The following is a 25,682-nucleotide window of genomic DNA, read 5'->3' as shown; positions in this document are numbered from 1 at the left end:
AGGGCATGTCAGAATGCGATAGATAATGGTAAACAGCTTCCAAACCCAAACTGTGTTTAATGAATGTGTATAATGTTACCACGTCAAATGTGACCAATAGCATGGATTCATCAACCTCCAAAGTAGATATTATATTCAAAAAATGGCTTATGTCTCGGACATAAGATGTTGCATTAGTGGCATGTGTGCATAAGATTTTGTCCCAAAAAATTGAGATGTGACTGAACAATGAATCACACCTGGAGACAATTGGTCTGCCGGGTGGATTTGATAGACTTTTGTGAGTTTTTGGAAAAATATACATTGTTGGTATTCTGGGAAATTCAATATCAAGATATCTACGTAAATCTACATCAATGACTCCATCCATGAGAGCCTCATGAAGCATGATCCATAGACCAGTCTGGAATCTGGTCGTCGGATCAGAGGTAAGCTTCTCATAAACATCTTCATTATTCAACTGTCTCATTACTTCCGTATAGTAGACACTCTTTATCAAAAATCACCACTTCTCCCCCTTTATCAGCAGGTTTAATAACAATATTTTTATCCTCAGATAGATATTTCAGGGCCATCTTTTCATTTCTACTTAGATTCTCATGTCTTAGGGTTCTTTTAGACTGATGTGACATTCTGAATTTTTAAATATCTTTCTTAGCAAAATCAATGTAGGTTTCTACAGTATGATTCATAAGGGGTGGTTGGAAAGAACTCCTGTTACACAGTCCGACCCCCACCAAGGAGAAACCCTCACGGGGGCGGACTGCGCACCAGGAGCACCCACCTCCAATTTGTCAGAAAACATTGCCCTCAGACGGAGGTTTCTAAAGAACCTCTTCAGATCCAAGTCTAGTTGAAACCAATACATGTCACTGAAGGGCCAAAAGGATAATCGCTTGGATAATAGCAATGTCTCACTTGCAGAAAGAGGTCTAGACGAGATGTTAACCACTAAATTATGCTCTACTTCTATTTCCTCATGAACATCAGTGGTAGTTGTTTGCTCGTGGATCTGGTCTTCATTGATATTCCTCCTCTTTTTCCGTTTTCGGTCATGTTTGACCCCTCTTCTCCTCCTCTTGAACCACTGCCATCTCTGATAGGAGGTTTCATTATTATGTTCTGGCCTAAAAAAGAAGAAGAGCCACTGGCCGATTGTCCTTTAGAGGAGTCGTCTGTGGAAGAGAGCCATTAGAAGAAAAAAATGTGCATTTCTGTCGCCTGTTACGTTGATTTCTAGGGTGTCCACTACTTCTGGAACCACCCTGGATTCCAGAAGTAGGGGGCATTCCCAGATTTCTGCCAGTTAAACACTGAGCCAGAGCTATAGTTGGGGGTTCACTATTACTACTGGGGGGTTCACTATTACTACTGGGGACACAATACGGGTCACTATTGCTACAGGGGACATTATGGGGCTCACTATTACTACTGGCGACAATATAGGGGCCACTATTACTACTGGCGCCACAATAGGGGGTCACTATTACTACTGGGTACAATATAGGAGTTCCTATTTCTACTGCTGGGCATTGAGGCTCTAGTACTCTGTTGTACCACCTCTAGCTTGGATACAAGATGTGATACAGGTGGGCATGGAGGCTGTAGTACCCTGTTTTACTGCCTCTAGATTGGATCCAAGATGTGATATTGCTGGGCATAGAGGCTCTAGTACCCTGTTGGGCCGCCTCTATCTTGGACACAAGATGTGATACAGGCAGGCATGGAGGCTCTAGTACCCTGTTGTAGTGCCTCTAGCTTGGATACAAGATGTGATACAGATGGACATGGAGGCTCTACTACCCTGTTGGGCCTCCTCTAGCTTGGATGCAAGATGTGATACAAGCAGACATGGATGCACACAGGTTCGGTATGGTATCCTTCACACATTGCTCCACATTTGCTGTAACTGAGCCTCTAGATCATGCAAACTCGTAGACTATGGAAGTTGGTGTCCCAGATGGTCTCATACATGTTCTATTGGTGATAAATCTGGCGACCAGGCAGCCACGGAAGTGTGACAATGTTGTGGAGACATTCCTGTGACACCCTTGTGTGTGTAGCCGAGCATTATCCTGCTGGACAATATACAGGGAGATGTATAACTTATACCAGCTGTACATATATAATTATATACAGGAGATATGAAATTTCTGCAGTCTTGGAGCGAGCTCTTGCATTACATCTCCCATTGCTTTCAATGGGGCCAGCAGTACATGATGCAAGGTTTTCCCATTGTCAGCCACGGCGGAGGATTGCTACTTCCCTGGAGTGATGTGAGACGTTTTTTGATCTCAGGCTGGCGAGCGCAATATCGGGGTGTGATTCACTGCCCCATATCCAACTCATCTATGTGAAATTAGCCTAAGGGGCTACAAACAAATTTTTATGTAGCCCAGGAAATGATTCATGTTTGGAACGCTTATGCCAAGGGGCTAGATCATGTATGTAAATTCGTTTTGCAGCTGTAGGCAGCACGGTTCAGGTATGGCTACCGGTACAGAGGGGCGGGGGGGGGGGGGGGGGTGAGCTGAGCGTTTGCACTCGGCCCCTGAACCTTTAGTTACTCCACTGGTCAAGACTGTATATGAAAAGTGTGGTTCTTCTTCAAGAGGCATTCAAACAATGGTTATTATACTACATACTTTACTGAGATGATGGTAGAAGAAGGAGAGAAGAAAGCTACATGGGCAATGTAGAGTTTTTATTTGGCTTCCTATGTTACAACATTATTATCTAAGTACATACAGTAAATCACATGAAATGGCGGTTCTGAGTATTTGATCTAATTGGACAAAACAGAACATATAAAAAATGCTTTAAGGCCACACATTCGTAAATTATGGCAAGATTTGTATGCAAACTGCAAACATCTTGATGTGATTATCTAAACAGGAACCAAGCTACAAAAACCTGCAAACTTGGAGCAGTCTTGTAGTTTGGACCTTCAGCAGCTTTTTCCTGGAGATAAGTATACCTCCATGCTGCTACTGTTTATCTACAGCAGACAGAAGTGCAGAGGTCAGCGGCTGTACCCAGGCTATTTGTATGGGCAGTGCCAAGCTATAGCATCTTGTGCCAAATTGCCTATCACCAGGGATAGAGCCATTGTTCTCCAGTAAAGAAACAACTAGAAACCTGTGTAGATCAAGCACCAGCAATAGTGTAAATGAAGACGTGATTGCTGAGCTAAGTATTTGAAGTTCTGCATGAACACATCTGATAGGATCAATAAGCTATGAATCTGGAAACATGAAAGAGAACAACTGCCTATGTGCTATTGATTAGTCCAACTGCAATGAACAATATATGCAGTTTGTAGCAATCTCCTCCCACTGAAGTATACAACAGGTTTGCGTATTTGGAGCTTGGAGCTGTTTGCATACTACAGGTACGCTCTATGGAGTGACCTTCCTTTTTTTCTGCACCGAGGCTCTACATCTCAACGGAGAAGCATGTCAATAAATACTGATTTATGTAAATCCTGATTTAATGTAGAATTTCTTCAACCGCTAGTTAGTTTCGAAAATATGATTCACTCACCTCCCCATAGCTCTCCTCAATGGTTAAAACAAAAAAATTATGGAAATGCAAGTTAACCCTAAAACCCTCTTCTTCAGGTGTCAAACTTATCATAGTCTGGGAAGCTGAGATGCAGTGAGTTGTTTAGCGCTGCCCTCTCAGAGCTCCTTTAGTTATCCCCACCTGCATCATGGAGGGAAGAATACAGATAGTCACTGTTGAGTTTCTATTACTTTCTAAACAAAAACTAAAGGGTTAGATTGTAATCAAAGGCCAAAAACCTACGCCAAAGGCAATAACAACCCTATATTGGGTGCCCTAAAATATAACTTTTAATGAAAATTGGTAACATTTCTCGGGTGCAGCTAGCCGCACTATGCTTCCATCCTAAGCATGCCCTTCCGCTTAGTGAATTGATTGTGGATTTTCCACAGTAGAAAATCAATACCAAAACCCTTGTTAAATTTTGCGGTAGAGTTGGCACCATTGCTGCGGATCTTGACATGGATCTGCAGTAGACTCTACTCCTTCAGTTGAAAGGATGAAATCTGCTGCGGACCCGTGTCAAAATCCACACTAAATGATACAAATTTTGGTGTGGATCTGCACCCCTTGAATTGAAGGGATGAAATAAGCTGTGGATCACACCAAAATACACCAAAAATGGTATTGATTTTGGGGCGGACATCGGAGCTATGCAGAAAAATCTTAATATTAGACTAGGGCTGACACTGGATTGGAAATTGTTATTTTCAAAAAATTGCTATTAAAATCATCATGATGGGTCATTTTTAGGTGTTTCTGTTGAGTAATTCCAAGAAATCCACAACGCGCTTTCCCAGCCAAAATAAATAAGAGCTGGGGAGTGTGCGGGTGGCAGGGAAATTGGATTGGAAAGGGTTAAATTTAATTTAATATTGTTGCAGTATATAAAAGTAAAATGCCAAATCCTCTTAGTTCATATTTGAAACACGTTCAATGATATTCACTTCAACACTGCAGAACTCGGAACAGCCTCTACAAAATAGTATGGCGCTCTGAGTACATACAGGACTGGACTCACATATAAACTTTGACGAGGCTGCAGAACTCACATGAGTTCCACAGACTCTACACTCATCTGATAAGTGGGGCTCCTGGGTGGCGTGGCCCCTACTGATCAGATATTGATGACCTATCCTGAGAATAGGCTTTCAATTTTTAAAAGCCGAATTACCCCTTTAAGGTTCTGATTATCGGCTTGAACCTTCCTCAGAACATTCATTCGCCTGAGAACTTGGCCGAGTAAAAGGACCAACGATCAGCTGACGAATAAACAAATACTCATTCAACAGTTGATCTGTTACGTGTGCTGCTGAGACATGTTGGTACTATTGTGATTCCAGCAGCACAGCACTTTCAGGGTTAATGATTGAGCTGGCTGGGTGTGGTACCTCCTGCTAGCCAATCCCCTGGATTTGTGCTCACATATAAACCCAGCTCCTGGTTAGTCTCTGTATGGCCCTCAGGTGAGCAGTCATGAATGCTTGTCTGGTGAGGTTTGCAGTGTGACCTGGTTTATGTCCGTTTGTACGTTTTAATTCTGTCAGTTTTGTGTTAGCGTGCTGTATGTCCTGCAATCTGTGTCCTGTCCTGTTGCAGCGTGTGGTGAACTGTGTCCGGTTCTGCTGGACTCCTGGTTAGTGTAGGGACTAGCAGTATAACCAAGAGCCGTGAAGTGGCCTGCTAGCTTTCAACATCTTGTACAAAATGTCAACCAATACCTGGTATTTATATTCAGCTTCCTATCTCTTACTAGTGGTTGCATGTTGTATGTGGTGTATTCTGGGTCTGTCATGTGGCATGTGAATGCATCCTGTTCTGGTGCGTGGCTCCTAGGAGCAGCTAGGGCCCAGATCCGAAGACCGCTGGGCTGCCCTTATTGGGGCAATGTCCCTGCTTAGGTAGGGCCAGGTCTACCTCTTTATAGCCAGGGCCATTTTCATGAAACCTGTGTGTGTCCCCCCTTGGTCACGATCGTGTGGGTCCCGTGCTTTGCCTGTCCACACGATCGTAGCATGATCGTTCAGTATTAGCTGATTAGCTCCTCATCTCCGCGTGTGAACAGAGTCTAATACTGTGCTGATACGGTTCTAGGCCGGTACTAATGTATTCAAAAATAAACCTCCTAAACCCCTCCGATTGATTTTTCCGTTACTCGCCGCACAACCTGTGAAGCTTCAGGCTTAGGTACATTTCTGCACTTATGATGCTGCTGTATAGACCTGTATTAGCACCATCAGAATTACATTACTAGTAACTCAAACATCTCCTGTACTAGTGTAGGCAGTGAGGTGATGAATAGGACGACTCTCAGGCTACTGCACAGGAGGCAGCTACTGTGCATGTGCAACTAATGTGCACTCCCAGTAACCCAGCTACACACATAGCTATCAATACAGGGAATATCCCTTAAGTTAAAACATTCAGGATGGTCTAGGATACTGAAGTGATTAATGTCCAAAATTCTAGGGTACAGAAGGGGTCAATGCCAATAACCTAGGGCTCTAGGATGCTGGTTAATTTCAGAATCCCTGGTGGTCTAAAGCTGAGAATAGACTGTTATACACCTGTTGTCCAGTTGGTTAGTCACCTCTACAAGCAGCCAGCATCATCCGTGACAGGAAGCTGAACACAGGTTGTCCAACTTCTAGCTGTTTTGCTGCAGGAAGCAGACAGCTCCATACATTGTTCAGTGGCCCAGGTTGGTACTGCAGGCTGAGTCCCATTCATTTCAATAGGACTCAGCCTTCAGTACCACCTCAAGCTACTATGCAAAGTATGGAGCTGTCTGCTTCCTGCACCAAAACAGTTAGAAGTGGGACAGCCGTTTTAAGCTTCCTTTACCTTCCCAGAACGAAGATGCCAAGACTGTGAGTAGACAAAGAGGAATGAACAGCGCAGAAATGGATGGAACCTAGGGAGCAGCAGGGGAAGCACTCGTGGGAAAACATCACCACTGCCATCTTCATTCCTATGGATGTGGAGAGCAATGCGTCCAATGCTTACACAGTCAGTAAGGAGCCTTGAAGTAGGAATGTGGTAAGCACGGAATAAAACATAATTGTTTATTATAGCAGAAATTTACTAGAAAATGACTAAGCTCTTTAAGGATCTGTTTGCCCGCTTCACTTGGCATGTTTGTGGCTAAGTGTAAAAATGGATAAAAACAGGGCAGTGAGTGCAAATATGGAGGGCATCATCCACCTTCTAGAGTAGAGGTCCCCAACTCCAGTCCTCAGGGACCACTTCAGGATCTCCTATAGTAAGAACACCTGTGGCAATGTCTGAGGCACCGACAATAATTACATCACCTGTGCAACACTGAGGAAATCCAGAAAACATGACCTGTTGGCGGTCCCTGAGGACTGGAGTTGGGGAACACTGTTCTAGAGGATGCACAATAAATATGTGCCTAGATTGCAAAGTGTGGAGAATTGATTTTGTGGTTTATTTTTTAATTTGGGAACCGACCATTTTTACTGGCTTAATGACGGGGACACAATTATTTCAGTGCCCTCGCACAACATATCAATAAGGTCTAATAGGTCGCTTGTGAATGAATTGATAGGATGTAGTCCCCCCATTATTGGCTCCAGAGTCAGCACCAAATAGGGTTGTCTTCTGCTACACCTGATATACAAGGGGGTACCCAAAAGAACCAGGAATCTTCTTCTGGTGGTCGGGTTGTTACTAGTACAGACTTCCGCTGCTAGGTGAATGTCTGTCGAACCCTCCTGAGGCGGTATGCGGGCCAACCTTGGAGAAGGTTGCGTTCGGCTCCAGTGGGTTTTTTTTCAACAAGTTGTTCAGTTTTCGCCTATTTTGTGATGGCCGATTCATATGAACAACGAGCAGATGGGGAATCTTGTTTCAGTTGTCAATGATCAAAGCACTCATAAAAAATATGGAGGATGAAGGAAGGGGTGCAGTGGCCCACAACACCATCCTGGTCCACTCCATAAATGTATCTACAATCTACGTTTGTCCTTTGTAGATGCACTGTGCAATGCGTGTCCCGTCATATCCAGTGTGTGTGTTGCACAGCTGCTGCGAGTGAGAGGTTAACTCTAATAAAATCATTGCCTGCATGTGGATGTATCAGTTTGTCATGTGGTGTGAGTGAAGGGATAAATAGGAGTGCTTGAGTGCGGCAAAGGAGTCCATATTCTGGGAAAGAGAGTGCTAACACAGAGCCACATGAAAGCATCTTCAGCTTTCATGTAGGTGAAAATGGAGGAAGCGGAGAGATATCCCGTAGCGAGTGAAGTCTGGATGTGAATGGAGTGAGACCCACCATCAGAGAGAGAGAGACATTCCAAATAATTTTGTATAGAGTAACCTACAGTACAGATACCAATTCACACTACAGGCTTTTCCTGTGCGGCTGTCCAAAGTCAGAATCACCGCACAGAGGTACGCTACTGAGTCACACCCACGGGGGGGGGGGGGGGAGGGTGTTTACTGTGTAAGCCTTCCTGTCAATAATTGTTTGCCAGAGTGTCTGTGGAGTGAACCCTACCCCCCTTCCTCCTCCGGAGTGCTCTCAGTACAGATGACGTGGACTGTAGGACCGGTTTCATCCTGTGTATCCTCTCTGACCTCTAGCCTGCTAACACTTGAAAAGAATTGTCCCTGCATTGCCTTGAATACCTGTTTGTAAAAGTTTATTCTTTAAGTAAACTAATACCGGGCCTTAACCGTTCCTGGGGACACAAGGTTCTATGCACAAGTCTCTGTGTTATTTTTCCGCCGCGTATCATACCAGTGTGTGGGAACGGTGGCGTCACGAGTGATAACTACTACTACCCCCATCAACCCGTTTATTGCAATTACCTATACTAGGCTCTGGCCTTGGCTATGTGATATCCCTCTGGGACCAGAGCCGGTGCCGTGACAAGCCAACACTTAACCCTCCCAGCTCTGCATGTTAGTTAAGTGTCGGGGGTACCCCTCTGGGGTGTTGCAACCGTCATGCTGTTTTTCATCAAAAATAGCTCAACATTCAACGCGCTGTGTGGACAAACAGATGACTGTTTTTTCCATAATGACAGCGCACCTGGCAACACAGCGCTGAGTGTAGGGAATGTATGGCTCATACTGAACATATACGTTATAAATGCAATGAATGCTTATTTTTATCTGATGTTGGGTTTAAGGTGCCAACAAAATCAGTGCCATAAAATGGGCTTGATTACAGAAGTTTGTTTTCCTATTCCTGATAATTGTCTCAAAATTGAGGCAGTGTGGAAAATGGAAAATAACCAAATGTCCGCAATGTGCTGTGAATGTGATTATAATCACGCTGTCCGCCCGTAGTCATCCAGATGAGTGGCTTCAAACACAGCTTTACTATAATCTACCCCATTCAGTAAAAAAAAAACACAACCAAGAAAATGACATGATTCTCAGTAAATACCCACTGTAATAATCTGTAAACCATTTTCTACAGATTCGTGAAAACCAAAAGGAATCAACAATGTTTTCAAGTCTGATGATTTGTATTCTAGTTTTTCCGTATGCCGTAGCAGTTGCTCAGATTCAGAAGGTGAACAGAAGTCTAGGGTAAAAAAAAAAAAAAGCTCAAAACTTTTTCAACGATTTTAAAAGGGAACCCCCACGACCTGTCATATCCCACAGCATGAAATGTTGCAGCAGATTAAGATGTAATTGATTCTTAATGATAGCTTTCTTTTCAGAAACGCAAGCCCTAAGGTGATCACACATCTTAGCTGTCGTTAACCTTAGTTAATGCTCTGTCAATGGCAATGTAACGTTCTGCTAAAAAAAGACATAACGAGGTTACCATTGAGCTAAATGTACATATTGCAAATAAGAGACGTTAGTGAAAATGAGATGCAAATCATATACTAATGATCCATTATGATAAAATAACCTATTCCATAAAAGCAGCAATTATGTGATATTACCCCATGAGCATTTCTTGCTCTCAGTAGAAATCTGCAGAAATGTTTCCTGTTCCCTTCACTGTGCAGACATTTTAGAGATACTAAATTCAGGAACCATCTGCATTATGTTATCTGTTATTTAAGGGGGATACATAGGAAAACCAACACCTTCCAGTTTGCAGCTATAGAGTTCCCAAAGCGATTTAGTGTCCATTTTAACCCTTTGCAATCTAATTTTGGATTCAGGGTTTCCTAGGGGGCTTTCTCTTTCTGCCATTATACAATGGCACCATCTGCTGGCTAGAGTCAGTACTGCAGTATGTGACATGCCGGAGAGGCCCCCGACAGCAGAGCGGCTGGCAATATAAGGTAAGAATACCCTGACGGACGTCTTCTGACATCAGAGCTGCACAGCCTTCAATCAGAATGTCGGAAGATGTCAGACAGTGGATTGGAAAAGGTTAAGAAATTAAAACTGATATATTGTGTTCTGCCAAACCATTGGAATGAGATCAATGGTTATCATATTCCAAAGCACTCATTATGGATACAGCTATACTCAGAAGCCCTCCTGGGATATACCATGGGGTAAATACTGCAGCACACACCACGTTCTTTACGCCTAGAATGACGTTACTGTGGTTGCTCAAGGCTTTTTCTATTTTCCTCAAGATAGGTCATCAATATTTTTTCCATGGGGGTCAACCACTTGAGATCCCCAGCAATTAGCTGATTGCTAAGCTCGCTGTAAGCATGGAATGCGCTGGAAGTAGATAGCACAGTCAACATAGCATTGGCTTGGTTTTTTATTGCATTGAATTTAATGGGAGCTGTGCCTGCAATACCAAACCAGACCACTGAAATATGGACAGCACTATCTGCTTTCAGCGCTGTCAGCTATGAGAGTGGGCTCAGTGATCATATGATTGGTGGGAATCCTGAGCGGCAGATCCTTGCGAATCAACTACTGATGACCACCTATCCTGAGAATAAGTCATCAATAGTAATAATCCCAGACATTCCCTTTAGTTCTTTCACTAAGACAATGTCAAAATTACTGATTAGACTGACTTCAAACTAGTATTATGATATTTCATTTTCCTGTTTCTTCATAGGAACAGGAAAGCAGAAGGTCAGACCGTAGCGGACCCCCACCAATTGACTATAGACTTATCCTGAGGATTGGCCATCAATCTTGAAAGTAGGACAACACCGTTAAGAATATAGATTACTGACACTAAGCGGTGGAGACTGCCCGCTTGAAAGTGGACTAATGTTAGCCTCCAAAAGCAATAGAGCCACCGCAGCTAAATAGTGGGGCTAAAATGAAAATATTGCGAGCAAATTTGGGTACAATCTCATGTACCATTCTTACGTTATGCAGGTTTGAAGACAACATGGTGAGCCTGCAGCAGATTTCACTGCAAAGGAGAGCACTATTTCTGAAAGGGAAGTCCGCCAAAGACATTCATGGTGGCATGGTGCTAACATTAGGCGACAAGTGCCCTTTGTTCTCCACAATGAAAAATTGGATTGCCACATTTAAAACCAGCAAATTTAACACTGACTATGAAGCGCATTTTGAGAGACCTTCAGTGGTGACCAGACCAGAAACCATACACAATCCATGGTATGATTCTAGGCCAGCAAAGTTCCGGTAAGAGAATAGCCTAGACTTTGCATATTTCCAGAAAATGATTTAGTCCATAATTCGCAATCTACTGGACATGAGGTAGGTATCTACTGAGTGGGTCATGAAATGTTTGTCAGTACATCATAAGCGTGCCCGAATGCAAGCGTCCTGGGAAATTCTGCAATGCTGGATGCTTTGCTGTCTCATCTAGTGACGATAGACGAGATGTAGATTTTTATCTATGATCCTGAGTCAAAAGAGCAGTCAAAACAATGCAGACACGGTGGTTTCCCACACCCAAAGAAGTTCAGAGTGCAGAAGTTGTCACCCAAGATGATGGCTTCTGTCTTCTGGTATAAATACTGGACACTGCTTGTGGACTACCTTCCAAGGGGTCTACTATCGCAGATGTGTATTATATAACAAATCGGGATAAATTGAAGAATGCATTGAAGTCTAAAAGGCACAGAAAGTTGACCCAAGGTGTTGAGTTCTTGCACAACGAGGCCTTGTCGCACACAGTGGCCATCACCCTGAGCAAACCGGCTGACCTGGGGTTCGAGGTCCTGGACCATCCTCCTTATTTTCCTGATGTAGCACTCTTGGAACATTATCTGTTTCCTAATTTGAAGAAACACCTCAAGGAACAAAATTTGCCACCATGTTAGACGCAATTGCAATGGTTGATGCCGTTTTGCAGTTGAACCAAAGTAATTCTTTCTGGATGGGTTGTAGAAGTTGTGACACCGCAGTCAGAAGTGTATTGATATCCAAGGGGACTATGTAGAATAACTAAAATTGAATTGTTCAATGTCATTTTTTTTGTGGCCAAAGCCAAGGACTTACTAGCACCCTCTCATAACATGGCCCTTACCGTTTCTTTTAATGTCTTTGGACCGCCTAAAAACCTATATTTTAGCTGTGACGGCTACCTTTGCACCCCCTATAGCTATGTTCCTGTTTATAAATGTCCCTAAACTGATTTCTTCACAGGGCTCATACCTAGAATTCCTGTTCATACATCGGGGTCATTCTTATTTGCGCAATTTTTGAACCAGCCAAAGATGTACATACATAGCCCTGAATGTTGTGAGCCTGGTAGTACATATGTCAAGAAGCCCTTTAACTGTGAGCATAAATAGTATTTTAGCACATTAGTGCAGAAATCAGATTGCAATCACTAGTAACAAGCAACAACCTCAATTTTAGGTTCTAAAGTCCATCTGTAATAGTGCTAACTTGGAAAATCTGAGATGCACCGAGATATGCTTATTTTGTCGGAGACTGTACCGAACGAGCCGGTTCCTCCTCAGCACACAATACTGCTCCTCACAAATGATTTCCAGTTGGTATCTCTTTGACAGAGTTAATTACCCAGGGAAAGAGTAATAGTGTAATATAAAGTGTAACGTCAGGAAACCTTCTCCAGATTAATGAATGAAGACTGGGATCTAGCATTTACTCTTGCTATGACCACTCGCATTGCATCTCCAATCATTACTACGGGAAAGGCATTTAGTGACTAAGCTACTTTTAAAGTCAATGCGCTGCAATAACCCTGTTCTACAATAACTTGTTGTGACACCTGTGCAATTAAAAAGTTGCCATAAAGTAATAAGTGAACCCAGCCAGTTGTCATATTGGTGCAGTTTGTCAGGGTGGAGACTTATCAGGCAGGTCAAGATCTGCTTGATTAGTAAACTCAAAAGTCATGTACACCAAATGTACTGCAGGAGTGGCAAATAGGATTAGAATTGGTATCATTTAGATAAGAACACTTCTCCCCCACAGCGTCCTATTCCTATGGAAGAAGAGGCCCAATGCACCACAATGGAAGTCTAATTACAGCTCTGTACATAACAGCCATCATACATGAGCTACCAAAAGTAATCAGACACCTGAACATGCATCATTTATTTCCATATGTTAATACTTACTGGGGCTCCTTTGGCCCTAAGGACATTGACATTCTCTGTGGTATCATTTCTACTATGATCTGATACACTTCAGCTGTCATTTCCCTTCATTCCTCCTGAAAATGTCTGGCGAGTTCTTTCAAAGAAGATGGATGTGGTTTATGTCTCCTGACCTGATGTTTCAGTTTGTCCCAAAGATGTTCAGCATTGTGCTTCACGATGGTCGGCTTGTATGCAGAAGCATAACTTGTGTATTCAATAGCGTGTACATCCTGTTACAAACTATGGCTGACACCTCCAAGGGTCTGCATCTTATGTAGCATGGTTCCGGACATGTTATTAATACATGCCTATTCTACTGATAGGGGTGTCCAAATAGTTTTGGTAGGATACCTAGATGTGCATGAGTTCTAAACATGAGGCACATAGAACATATGCATGATATGAGATTTCCAGTACCGGTAAATAAAGTGTACATAACACAGCAGAGCTTGTTATTTTTCTACTACGGTTCGGCCTGGAGTTCTATCCCTGAGGGAGCATTCACACGGGCGAGCATGGTATCGGTCTGAAAGATTGACATCGCACTTGTAAACTTGGTATTCTGGAGGCAAGCACAATGTGTTTCTGCTTAAAAAAACGCATCGCCTTGCATCTATGTACTTGTGACTTTAACACACGTGAAAAGATTGCAAGTGCTTCCCACAGATTTCAATAGTAAGAATTGAATCGCACTCACATGCAAATCACATGGCATGCATGTGGCATCCATGAATAAGCCCTGAGTGTCAATCTTGAAAGGCACTGTTGCAGGAAGGTGAGAGGGGGAGTAGAGATGAGCGAGTATACTCGCTAAGGTACATTTTTCGAGCGAGTAGTGCCTTAGCTGAGTATCTCCCCGCTCGTCTCTAAAGATTCGGGGGCCGGCGCGGGTGACAGGTGAGTTGCGGTGGGGAGCGGGGGGGAGAGGGAGAGATCTCCCCTCCGTTCCTCCCCACTCTTCCCCGCCCCCCGAATCTTTAGAGACGAGCGGGGAGATACTCGGCTAAGGCACTACTCGCTTGAGTAATGTGCCTTAGCAAGTATTCTCGCTCATCTCTAATTGGGAGTGTTGGATGGACATTTAATGAATACGTAGGTATCAACGTACTTACTCCTACAACCCATAAGGGCCTCGTGTGGCACAGAGTGTTAAGGCAGCAGAATGCAGTCCTAAGCTCTCACTCATAACCTGAAGGTTGTGTGTTCAATCCCCGCTTGGTTCAGGGAGCCGGCTCAAGGTTGACTCAGCCTTCCATCCTTCCGAGATCGGTAAAAAAAAAACAAATTACCTGAAAGCACTGCGGAATAAGTTGGCGCTATACAAATAACAAGTCCTGTCCCCCTTCCCATGCCAGGAACACACAAGTTAACTATTTTATTAGAGACACCGACCCTTTTTACTACTGGAATTCTCCTGTATGGAAGTTAAGGGTTGTGACCCCAGAGTGCAGCATAAAATTAAGTGACATGTTTTGAGTGGATCAGTTTTAGTGTGTATCCACATTAGGCTACCTACTCATGGGCGAGTTTCTCGGCCCGATATCGTGCGCGCCAGCATGTGTTTTCATGCTCTTGTGAGGTGTTTTTCAGGCAAAAATGCCACCCATCATTTCTGTGAAGTAGCTCTCCCTCGGCATGGCGAAAAAAAAAAAAAAAAAAAAAATCACTGGAGGTTTGTTCATGGCAAGACGCACGATTATGAACCCCATTTTTTTGAATGGGGTCATACACATGAGCGATGTTTTCCTGTCTCGCTCCACGACGCAGGAAACAAATCGCCGTATAGTCTATCTTTGTGCATGCTCTTGCATCGCATCTCCCATTGTTTACAATTGGGCCGGCGGCAGCATGACTCCACGTGCTAGGAACACGAAGTGTGATGCAAGGTTTCCTCATTGAAGACAATAGGAGAAACTCCGTGATCTTCCACCGCAGCTGTCAGTTGCACCGCAGGATCGATTCTTCCCCGAAGTGATGAGAATCGGTTTTGTTAACAAAACGCCTCGCATCTGGCGGGGAATTCACATGTTGATATCGGCTTGCGATTCACGGCCCGATATCACGCTCGCCCGTGTAAAGTTAACCTAAGGTGACTTACTTGCCAATGTTTGATCACTCATACAGTGTAATACATTCCCATAATATTGCGTTATACTGTATTCCGACAGGCAGCCCAAGGACTTCTTCAGAAGTCATAACACCCAAACGGCACCCTACAATCTTATCGTGGAGGGGGGGGGGGGGTGCTTTCAGGGCATTTAAATTAACGGATTACCAGCCGTGAGCAGCATGAACACTGATTGCAGCTGTTGAGGGTTGGTGTCAGCTGTCATACTCCGCCGGCACTTGCCGTGTATGGAGCGGGGTTGGCTCGCTACAATCTCTGTACACAGAGGGTGTATGTATACACCATTATGGGTTACTGAGTTGATGGGCCATAATAGAGACCTATTGATGTCACCTCTATATGTTTGACTAACAAAAAAAACATCTTTACCTTACAATAAAATTATAATTTTTTTCGTCCTACATTTTTGGTTAATTCTGTGCAAGGAGAAAAAAAAATAAAAACCTGGAAAACTGACTTTCCTGAAGGGAATTAAAACTGTTACCTGACCCTATGGTGCTGAACGGGTTAAAGCAGCGGTCCATCACGAATGAACTATCATTTTTCACATCAGCGCTCCGTACACAGCTGACATTTAACATTCAGTTTTTTAATTGCCATGGGGAAATGAACCTTTAAATAAGCTTTTAAAGAGGAGGGGATGGAGGCAAGCATTGCAGTTACTAGTGAGGCCGTCCCTATGATAGATGTGATAATGTTTGAAGCATCCTCGTACGTGAAACTAGGGATCCTGGGGCCATAGGGACGGTTGTGGAACAATGTGAAACGCAAAAGAAAAAAGCCAAAAACAGAAAGAAGGAAATGCCTGGAGTACATAATAACCACCATGGGTGAATTTAATGATTAGAAGGCCTCATAGTACATTACCAAAGCTACTTACAGCACTGAACAGGTTAACAACCTAGTGCACGGTGCCAGTGTTACTCCATAAAGCATCATAGAGGACCATGAAGTCCTCCAGATGCTGAACTGAACACCTAAACGTCACCCGATTTTCTGAAAGAGTCCAAAAATGGAAAGTAGACTTTCTTCTCTGCGCTGCCCACCGGGATATAGTGTCCTCCTGAGTGCGTGAGCAGGACTGGGTTCACGAAACTGCCGGCTAGTTCTTGGCTCATAACTCTGGGGATTACACGATCGGTGTCACCAAAAACATGAAGCGAAGGGACGGCGATGGGCTCTTTGTAGAAGTCCACGTGTTCAGACGCGCGGCTTTTGAAACCGGCAACAAGTATAGCAAAGTCAAACTGGAAGCGGGGATCTCCTTGCTGCTTTAAGGAGCACAGCATGGCCACAAAGGCAGCACCTTGACTAAAACCTAAAAGGCCATCAAAGGGTCCAAGTTCAGAAAAAGCCTTAGCCACGGCGTCCAGAGATTCCTCTAATCCGGCGCATGACGCCGTCTCATCCATGGCATTGAAACTACTCTTCTCACGGTTGGAGAACCACCAGCCTCTGGGGTCTTCTCTTTGACCATCTCCTCCTCCTCTTCCTTCTTCTTCTTTGGAGTGAACATGTAAGGAAAGGTAACATTGGTTACACAGAGGAGAAAACAAATACTGGTCCAGTTAACTAGTTTCTTATAAAAGTCAAAACCCAACAGAATTCACGACGAACTACAGGGTGATTCAAAAGTCAGGGCCAGTGTAAATATTTTCTGAACGGAGATACAAGTAGGAAACTTTGTAGAACACTTACATGGGAGGGGAAAAACTTTTTGCCACTATGGTGGTGCCTGTTGGTCATCATGGTGGCAGCCATCTTGGATTCAGGCCAAGGAACGTCAATGGAAAACAGGTCATGGGATATATAATTTAAGGGTAGAATTTCACCAGAAATGAATAAGTGCAGCCATTTCTCAAAATACTTGCAACCACGTTCGAGATATGGATGATGTCATGCTGAGTATTAATAAAGTTATGTTGCATTATGTAGTTTGGAAACACTGATCACACGTCTCTCCAGGTACCATAAGATGCCATTAACAATCCAGGACAGAACCGAGATCATCCTGATGATTCAGGCGTTTATAATGCCCACTGACAGAATTCCAAGCGTCTTTCTGGGTCGCCTTCACGCAACTTCACCTTCGCCTTCACGCAGCTGCAGTTTGAACATGAACTTCTGACCATCAGGAAGATCTCAGTTCTGCCCTGGATTGTTAACGGGATCTTCTGGTACCTGAACAGACATGCGATGAGTGCTTTCCATACAACATAATTCAACACAACTTCATTAATAATCATTATGACTTAACTCGAAAATTCTTGCAGGTGTTGAAAAAATGACTGCCTCTATCGATTTCTGATCAGATTCCACCCTTGAGTCATGTATCACATGACCCCCTTTTCATTGACGTTTATTGGCTTGAATTCAAGATGGCTGCCATGAAGATGGCCAACAGGCACCACCATAACGCCAAAATGTTTCCCCAACCCAGGCGAGCGTTGTAGAAAGTTTCCTACTTGTATCTCTTTTTGTCCAGAAGATATTCCATGTAGTCCTGACACTGCAAATATATGGAGCGGGCCTAAAGCTTCTGTAATCTAGCAGGAGCATGCTGGGACCCCCGAGAGGACAGAGGCGGTTTATAGGAGCAGTAAGCTACCACATGCATTAAATAGCTAACAAGGGTCTGGTAATTTAGGGCTGAAACACACTGGTCATTAACCCCTCAGTGCCCCAGGATGTACAGTTGTCATGGGGGTTCGGGGTTTGTATAGAGCTGGATACACTGTGGGTGCCGGATGTCTTTGGCGGGTAATAAACCACATCTTGTTTTCAGGTAATGTTTTTTATCTCTGGGTGGATTCTGCGTGGATGCTTCCATTCAGGTCAATAGAACCCGTCCGATCCGCGGCCCGTCCACAACTGACATTATGGACGGGCCATGGATTCCACAGGAAGGCTGGAATTTAAAAAAAAAACTGTACCGCGCATGTGCGCCGGCTGGCGCTGCTGCACACATCCGCTGTGCAGGAAATAGAAGACTCGGATCTGCATGTGGAACCAATTATGGAAATACTGTACAGAATCCGCCCGTGTGCCTGAGTCCTTAGGCTGGGTTCACACAGGGCAGATTTGCCGCGGAAATTCCGCCCGGAACTTCACCGTGGCAAATCCGCTTGCGGCCGCTAATCCTGGGATTAGCCAGCCATGTGGACGAGATTTCTCAGAAATCTCGTCCGCTTGGGATGCGAATCTGCCGCAGTAAAGCCGGCGCTGCGGCGTGGATTCGCAGCATGTTCATTTTTTTTCTTCTTCCGCTGTGGGCACGCTCTCCTTAATGGGAGCGCCGGCCGCAGCGGAACAGCGTGCGGCCAGGCCGCTTCAAAACCCGCGGCTAAGTGCCGCGGGTTTTGAAGCAGCGGATTCCCGGGGGAAATCTCGCTGCAGCCAAACCACAAGATCTCCGCCCAGAATCGCCCCATGTGAACCCAGCCTTAGGGTACGTTCACGCGGAGCGGATACGGGGTGGAAAATCTGCACCAAAATCGGCAGAGTTTCCACTACAAGTGACCCCCAGGGGTACTCCGGGGACATTCAGGTATCCTATATACACAGAACGGAATAACTAGCTGACTACGGGGGTCCCTTGTACCCCGAGACTGGCACAGTGGACAAAGCGGCAGCGCACCTTCGGCCATGTCAGCTTTCATTTCAATGAAGCCCCCAAAATAGCCAAATTCTGAAATCTGCGGGGGTCTCATATAAATGTAACCCCCCCTGAATGGGGATCTGGGAATCAGACAAGGACTACAGGTCCCATGCAGTACTGTGTATGTACCACATGGACATGAAGGCGCTAGAGAGCAGCCCCTCCCTGGCGTCCCAGGCAGCACCGAGCCGGTGACGACACCCGCCGCCATGTTGCTCACCCGGCTCTGGGACGCTGAGGGGGGCGCTGATGACGACCAGCTCTGCCCGCTTCCTCAGATTCTTCCTCAGGGAGCCGGTCCTCTCCCGGAAGCTGCTCTCATCCTGCCGGTAACCGTGCAGCGCCAGCAGCCGCAGGACACGAGGACTACCGGCCGCCGCCATCTTCCTGCACCGGGGCCGCTGATTGGCTGCCTAGAGGAGGTCAGAGGTCACTGCACAAGGTGCCTCTGGGAGTTGTAGGCGGTCACATGGGGTGACATTATATACAGTGCCCACCTGAAATAGCAGTGTAACCCCTTAGTGACCGCAGTGCAGCTGGTTACTGACCTCACCCATACTGTACACCTACATAGGTCTTCTTATGGCTACATCCAATATCGCGCTCGCCAACGTGCATTTTTACGCCAATGTAGTGTTTTTCTGGCAAAACCGCCTCCCATCGCGTTTCTCCAGCATGTGGAGGATCGGCAAGTGTTTGCTGTTGTTTTCAATGGGAAACCTCTCACGGCTCGTGGTGCGCCATGTTTTACCGTCCCGCTGGAAACAATGGCGACACACTCCGAGAAACACGAAAAAACAGGACATGCAGCGGCGTAGGGGGCTCCACTCAAAAGAGCGGGCTTCATATTCGCATCACATCGCACAAATCTTGTGCAAATTTCTCAGCCGTGTGAAACTGGCCTAAGGCTAAGTGCGACAGCAGGCTGCAAAACGCAGCCCGATATCGGGTTCGCCAACATGCAATGTCCTGGCGGATGCGGGACGTTTTTGTGTCTGACGCCTCGCATCACTTCAGTGCGGTAGCGCTCCTCCGGCGCGGCTCTCAGCACGTGTTTATCATTGTTTTCACAGGAAACCTGGCAGCGCACTCGATGCTTTTGCCGGCTCCATGGAAAACAAGGGGCGAGACGCCCCAAGGTGGGCGTGGCAAGATGTTTTCCCGGACCGCAATGTCGGGCAAAAAATAAATAAATAAAAAATCGCTCATGTATATGACTCCGTTCACAAGAATGGGGCTCATACTTGTGCGTCTCACAACTCACAAATTTTGCGCAATGTTCTTGGCCGCGTGAAAGCGGCCTTAGGGCGTGGCTTGACTGAGTACTGACAGCCAGGCTCCTGCTCTGAGGCTGGTTTCACACAGCCGAGATTATTGCGCAAAAGTTGTGCAGTGCGAGACGCACAAATATGAACTCGAAAAGTCGCGGCAAGCCCTATCTTTGGTTGTGCCCTCGTACCGCATCGCCCATTGTTTTCAAGGTGGCCAGCGGCATCCGCAACAAAACTGCATGTTGGCGAGCGCAATATTGGGCTGAGTTTCACGGCCTGGTATCACTCTCGCCCCTGTAAAATTAGCCAAACTGCCAGGAGCGGGTAAACCTCAGATCCTGGCAGTTTAACCCCTTACATGCCAGAATCAAAAGCAACTGCTGCATGTAGGCGGACGACAGGGAAAGGAGGATCCTTCTCCCACATTGGTAGCAGGGTGCCAATGGGTTCCCATGGCAGACAGACGCCTGACAAAGGACTCCATGTCGGCCATGTAACTCAGCCTATTAGGCCCCGCCTTCCACAGAGTCTGGTAGCCAAATTCCCCAGCAATATCCGTCCATAGACATGCCATGTTCAACTATTCTCCCCGCCCATGAGTGGAAATCAACTGATTTTCTGCTTCCGGGGGGCTGTGAGACTCTTGCTGCAGATCCGGGGAGGTGAGTACAGGGTCTTTAGGGGGCGCCAGGTCTGATTCTGCTGCGATCGAGCGGCTGTCCGAGAGGCTCCATTGAAAACAATTAGTGTTATACCGTGATTAACGCGGCGCTAAAAACGCCGCATTAAACGAGGTATAAAGCACCTGTTTGAGTGAGGTCTTAGGGTATGTCTACACGTAGCGGGAATGCTGTGGATTTTCCGCTGCGGAAAATTACACGGCACAATCTGTAGTATTTCCACAGCAGACGCAGAGTCCCTCGGTGGTCCTTTTTAGCAGTTTTATGTCTTTTTTTTCTTAGACTACCAAAATTATTTTTTGCTGCATAATTTTGCGACGTATGGGGCAATTTTGAATTGCTGTCTTTTTTTTTTTTATTACCGTTATGTACAAAAAGTTTAAAAAAGAGAAAACTTTTTTTTAAAATTTATACTTAATTTTTAAAATTTGCATATTTGCACTAAAATAAAAAAGTCCAGGAATGGCCTTCCCAATTTGTCTCAGCTTTTTTGGTATATAATTTGTATAGCCTCAGGTTACAGGGTGGCTGTGGTGGTGGTTTAGGTTAGCAGGGTGGAGGGTGTTTTTTTTCTTAATATATAGATTTATATTTTATTTTGTATTTTTTTTTAAACTTATTTTTGTAATTATTTCTTTTTATACATATATGTCCACCATGCAGTCATATAAGATCTCCGGAGGACATTCACGATCTTTTTTTTTTTTTCCAACTTCACAGTTTTCCACTGTAACAGGGGCATCCATAGAAGCCACATCCATAGGAGCCCCAGTTACAGGGAGAGTTGATCTGGGTCTGCTAGGACCCAACAGCTCTGGCGTGCCAGGGAAACAGCACTTCCACTTTCTCTATTCACTACATAGTGCTCATTGAACGCTATGTAGACTGCATAGCAATGTTAAAAACCGCTTCTATCTTCCCCAACGGGTCCTTGGCTGTCTCTGACAACCAAGCAACTGACCTGTTCCACCTAGATTGCAAGAGCTTTAATCTTATGCTGTATTTTTACTATTGGCCCGGGATTAAAGCCCAGCACCAAGCGCTTTATATTTACGGCACTTTGTCCTAAACAGGTTAATGATATTCTATGTTGTAACATACATAGATAAGTAATGTGGAAGTGGCAACCTCTGTATAATGTAACTGAGCCGCAGCATCGATTAGCCAATTTATAAACCCCACCTCCACAACGCAACGGCTATGATTGGTTCTCGAGCGCTGCTCTGCCAATCAATGCAACACTGTATGCATTGGCTCATCGAGTGCTGCATTGATTGGCTGAGCAGCGCTTGAGAACCAATCAGGGCTATCGCTTCCTGGAGGCAGGATTTATAAATCCTGTAACCAGGAAATGATCTTCTGTGGGTAAACGAGGACTGCAGGACACACGGTGAAGCTCTGACAAGCAGCGGAAGGATGTGGACGGAGTCTGCTAGGTAAGTAAAATAAGATTTTCCCCCCGAAATAAGACCTACTGCCTTTTTTGAGGCAAAAATTTATATGACAGGGACTTATTCTCAGGGAAACGCGGTATTAAACCCTTATGTCACCTTGCATTTTTGTGATTAGATTATACTTATAGGCCATATGAGGGATATGTTTCTGTTCAGGGTTGCCTTTCTCAGGGCAAATACTCCACCTAGGTCCTGGTGTGATTGTAGCTTATACTAAGGCAAAGTGGGCAATCTTATTTTATTCCTGTATGCTTTTGCAAAAAGTATCAGTGACCTGCAATCCAATTTGCATCCTGGTTTTCCTAGGGGGCTTACTCTTTTTCTGCTGTTATACAACGGCGCTATATGCTGGCTAAAGCCAGTACTGCATGAGGTGACACGTTGGATAGGCTCCGACAGCAGAGAGGCTGGCAATATACAGTAAGAGAACCCCGACGGTCGTCTTCCAACATCGGAGCTATACAGCCTTAAATCATAATGTCTTCAGAGGTCAGACAGTGGATTGGAAAGGGTTAACACTGCAACAGCCGCCCAATCAGGTTATTGCTCATTATTCGGATCCATCCTCCATTCTTATCTGTTCCTGCAATTTGAGGCCTCCTACAAGAAGGAAAGTAGGGGTAGCATCATAAACACGTACTAACGGGCAACTAGTTATCCTCCATTAGCATCTCCCACCCAGATCATCAGTCATATGCTCAGTACCCAATACCTTGTCCCAGCACCTGAGGCCAGTGGTACAGCTATTGCCCAATCCATATTGGGCACCTGATGAGCGAAATAGTTTCTCACTTCTTGATGGTTCGGTGGCCTTCTTGTCAGAATACGTAGACCAGGCTCCTGTGCATGTAGCATCATCCATACGCCTTTGGCTAGAACTAATGAGGCTGCTGCACACAATTCCAGTTGGTCACTCAACTGTCACAAATCCCTAAAAGTTTACACCTCGTTATCACAAGTTCTTTGCTTTTGAAACATTTATAAGTTAAACTCTTATTGAAGCGTCGAGTAACTTCTTAGGCACTTATCGCTTTGGAGTTAGAGGTCAGTTTGCAGGTTCCTTTGCCCTTCATATCTAATGTCTTAGAGATAAACCAGTCGCTAAAGTATATGTATAAGAATGGAGAAAATACATGAAACACACTGAATAATGAAATGGCCTATTGCTGCATTCTTTGTTTGCGTGGTTAGCTCATTCCCACTCTCCAGCACTCTCCTCCGGCAACACATTCAGTTCTGAGAAGGACAGACAGTAGGATGGGGCAATAAGGGTGAAGCGGCTTGAAAGGAGCCAGAGGAGAGACCATCCGCAGCATTCTACAGTGGCTATCCATGGTGGCTAATAGAGACCATCCGCAGCATTCTACAGTGGCTCTCCATGGTGGCTAATATAGAGAGGTCCCAAGTGGGGGAACAATCTCTTTATGGCGTATGGGGATCCACCATCTTGTAGCATTAGGGGGCAGGGTGTCCTCACGACTGCTGTGTTCTATAGGAGTCGTTATGGCTGCTTTCCCTGCTTTGGAGGTACTTGTATGTTGCAGGGTTAATGTGATTGCCCATGATGCTGCAGAAAAATATCAGCTATGAAAAACAACATTATTGACTAAATCGGTCACATAGTATTCACTATTCTGGAGCGTTCAAGTAGATCATGAGAGGATCCCAAGTGTCTCATATTGACTATGAACAGCTCAATGCTGCAGCATCTTGTTTTTAAAGCCCATTTACACATGGTTATCATTAAAGTAGCACTAAGGGTGTGGGCAGACGAGCGCATAAACGGCGCATTTTTGCGACCAAACGTATATACGTGACCATCTGAGGCAATGGTTTCGAATGTATTCGTTCACATGGGCGATTTTACGGCGCGTAAAAACGGAAATTCGAAAAAAAACGGAACATATGCGACCGAAATACGCGCCAACGCATATTCGATCGCCGAAAAGACCGTTTGCAAAGTAGGAACAAACGAAAATACGCTTTCTAGCTCTGGTCGTGATCGGTGAAAAACGATCGCTCGGGCGATTATACGTTGCGCTCGTGCGAACGTAAATACGCCTACGCTCGTCTGCCCGCACCCTAAGTCTCTAGGATATGCCATCACTATGATCATGCGGGCTCTGACTGCTGGGACCCTGCGTTCCACCTATCATGGCGTACAGACAGGGACATAACCTTTGGGATAGTTTTGTACATGCATATGAACAACTGCCAGATACATCTGGACCGTGTTTACTAAAACAAGCAAGGAAAGGTACTTTCCCAAGCATGATGCAACAATGTGGCAAAAGGAGACAGGTTTTTTCACCTGCATACTGGAGAAACGTTTCACATACGTAGCAGATACACCTGTAGGTCTTCTTATGTGATATACATTATCTAGCTCCCTTGTGGCCTTTATTACATAGGAGAGGCAACTACGAATCAACCACAAAAATGCTATACATACTGCTAAAAAGGATTTACCAATTCATCAACCATTTCTAGACAGGGGCCACATGATCAGCCAACTCAAATTCCATGTAATCGCTAATGTACCTAAACGCATCAGAGGTGGCGACTGTGAGCCCATGTTAAAAAGAAAGGAGGCACAGTGGATATTCCAATTAGATACATTGTCACCTAATGGCTTGAACCTTGAATACAATGTTAATTGGTTCATCTAGATACTTCTCCTAATAGATGTGCATCTTCTTGTGACTATTTTTATTTATGTATTGTTTTTAGCTATTGTTCTAATATGAACGTTTTAGGTTTTAGATTGCGAATAACCAAATGGCGCGGTCCGCCTGGGGTTCCTACTTCACAGCACGTCCTATATACAGTCATTTGTGAATTAACCAAATTATATTTTTGCCTGATCTTGGAGATGATACAATTTAAGCTTTCTTTTGATTACAAAGTGAGATCCATTATTATTGGGAGTAGATAGGACCAGGGGTGTAACTATAGAGGATGCAGGGGATGCGGTCGCACCCGGGCCCAAGAGCTTTAGGGGGCCCATAAGGCCTCTCTTCTCCATATAGAGAGCCCAATACTATTAATAAAACATTATAATTAGGGGCCCTGCTACACATTTTGCATCAGGGCCCAGGAGCTTTTAAGTTACGCCTCTGGATAGGACACCTCATGACAGTACATTAGAATGCCAGTTTAGACAAAAAGACGTCTTTCTCTACAATGAACTAGCTGTTATGTTGCATTACCTTTCCTTTATAAATATGAACGTTTGATAATCTATTTACTGGGGGAGGGTCATGTCCTCCTATGATAATCTGCGGTTGGTGCCCACTTTAGTATGGGACATGAGTAATTTTAGTTACATGCGGGAGTTCCATATGGTTATTGGATTAGTGGCAGACATCAGAGTCTGATACGGAGGTGTAACACATAGCCATATTTAGTTACTGCCGAGCACTTTGAGTAA

General features: G+C 44.8%; 1 protein-coding gene across 2 annotated transcripts; it reads right to left on the bottom strand.

Annotated features, from left to right (window-relative positions):
- Window positions 1–15,997: 15,997 nt before the first annotated feature.
- On the bottom strand, window positions 15,998–19,256 carry OVCA2 (OVCA2 serine hydrolase domain containing). 2 transcript variants are annotated; one of them, XM_066599696.1, is made up of 2 exons: window positions 19,068–19,256; window positions 15,998–16,690 (listed from the first exon to the last, which is right to left on the bottom strand). In XM_066599696.1, exons 1-2 carry the CDS (start codon window positions 19,228–19,230, stop codon window positions 16,167–16,169), a joined length of 687 nt encoding a protein of 228 aa, XP_066455793.1. In that variant the 5' UTR covers window positions 19,231–19,256; the 3' UTR covers window positions 15,998–16,166. The 2 variants fall into 2 exon arrangements, with proteins under 2 accessions (XP_066455793.1, XP_066455794.1); XM_066599697.1 differs by having other exon boundaries at window positions 15,998–16,687.
- Window positions 19,257–25,682: the final 6,426 nt, after the last annotated feature.

The sequence above is a fragment of the Eleutherodactylus coqui genome, chromosome 4 (assembly GCF_035609145.1).
Source record: "Eleutherodactylus coqui strain aEleCoq1 chromosome 4, aEleCoq1.hap1, whole genome shotgun sequence".
In the NCBI taxonomy this organism is placed as follows: Eukaryota; Metazoa; Chordata; class Amphibia; order Anura; family Eleutherodactylidae; genus Eleutherodactylus; species Eleutherodactylus coqui.
The sequence above is the reverse complement of the archived record's forward strand: the minus strand, read 5'-3'. Positions and strand labels throughout refer to the sequence as shown.

Bases quoted from the DNA above. Each gene is read 5' to 3' on its own strand.
- OVCA2 (XM_066599696.1), bottom strand. From the start codon at position 19,230: ATGGCGGCGGCCGGTAGTCCTCGTGTCCTGCGGCTGCTGGCGCTGCAC. The intron at 16,691-19,067 runs GTGAGCAACATG...TTCACTCCAAAG, and splicing joins CCTCAGCGTCCCAGAGCCGG to AAGAAGAAGGAAGAGGAGGA.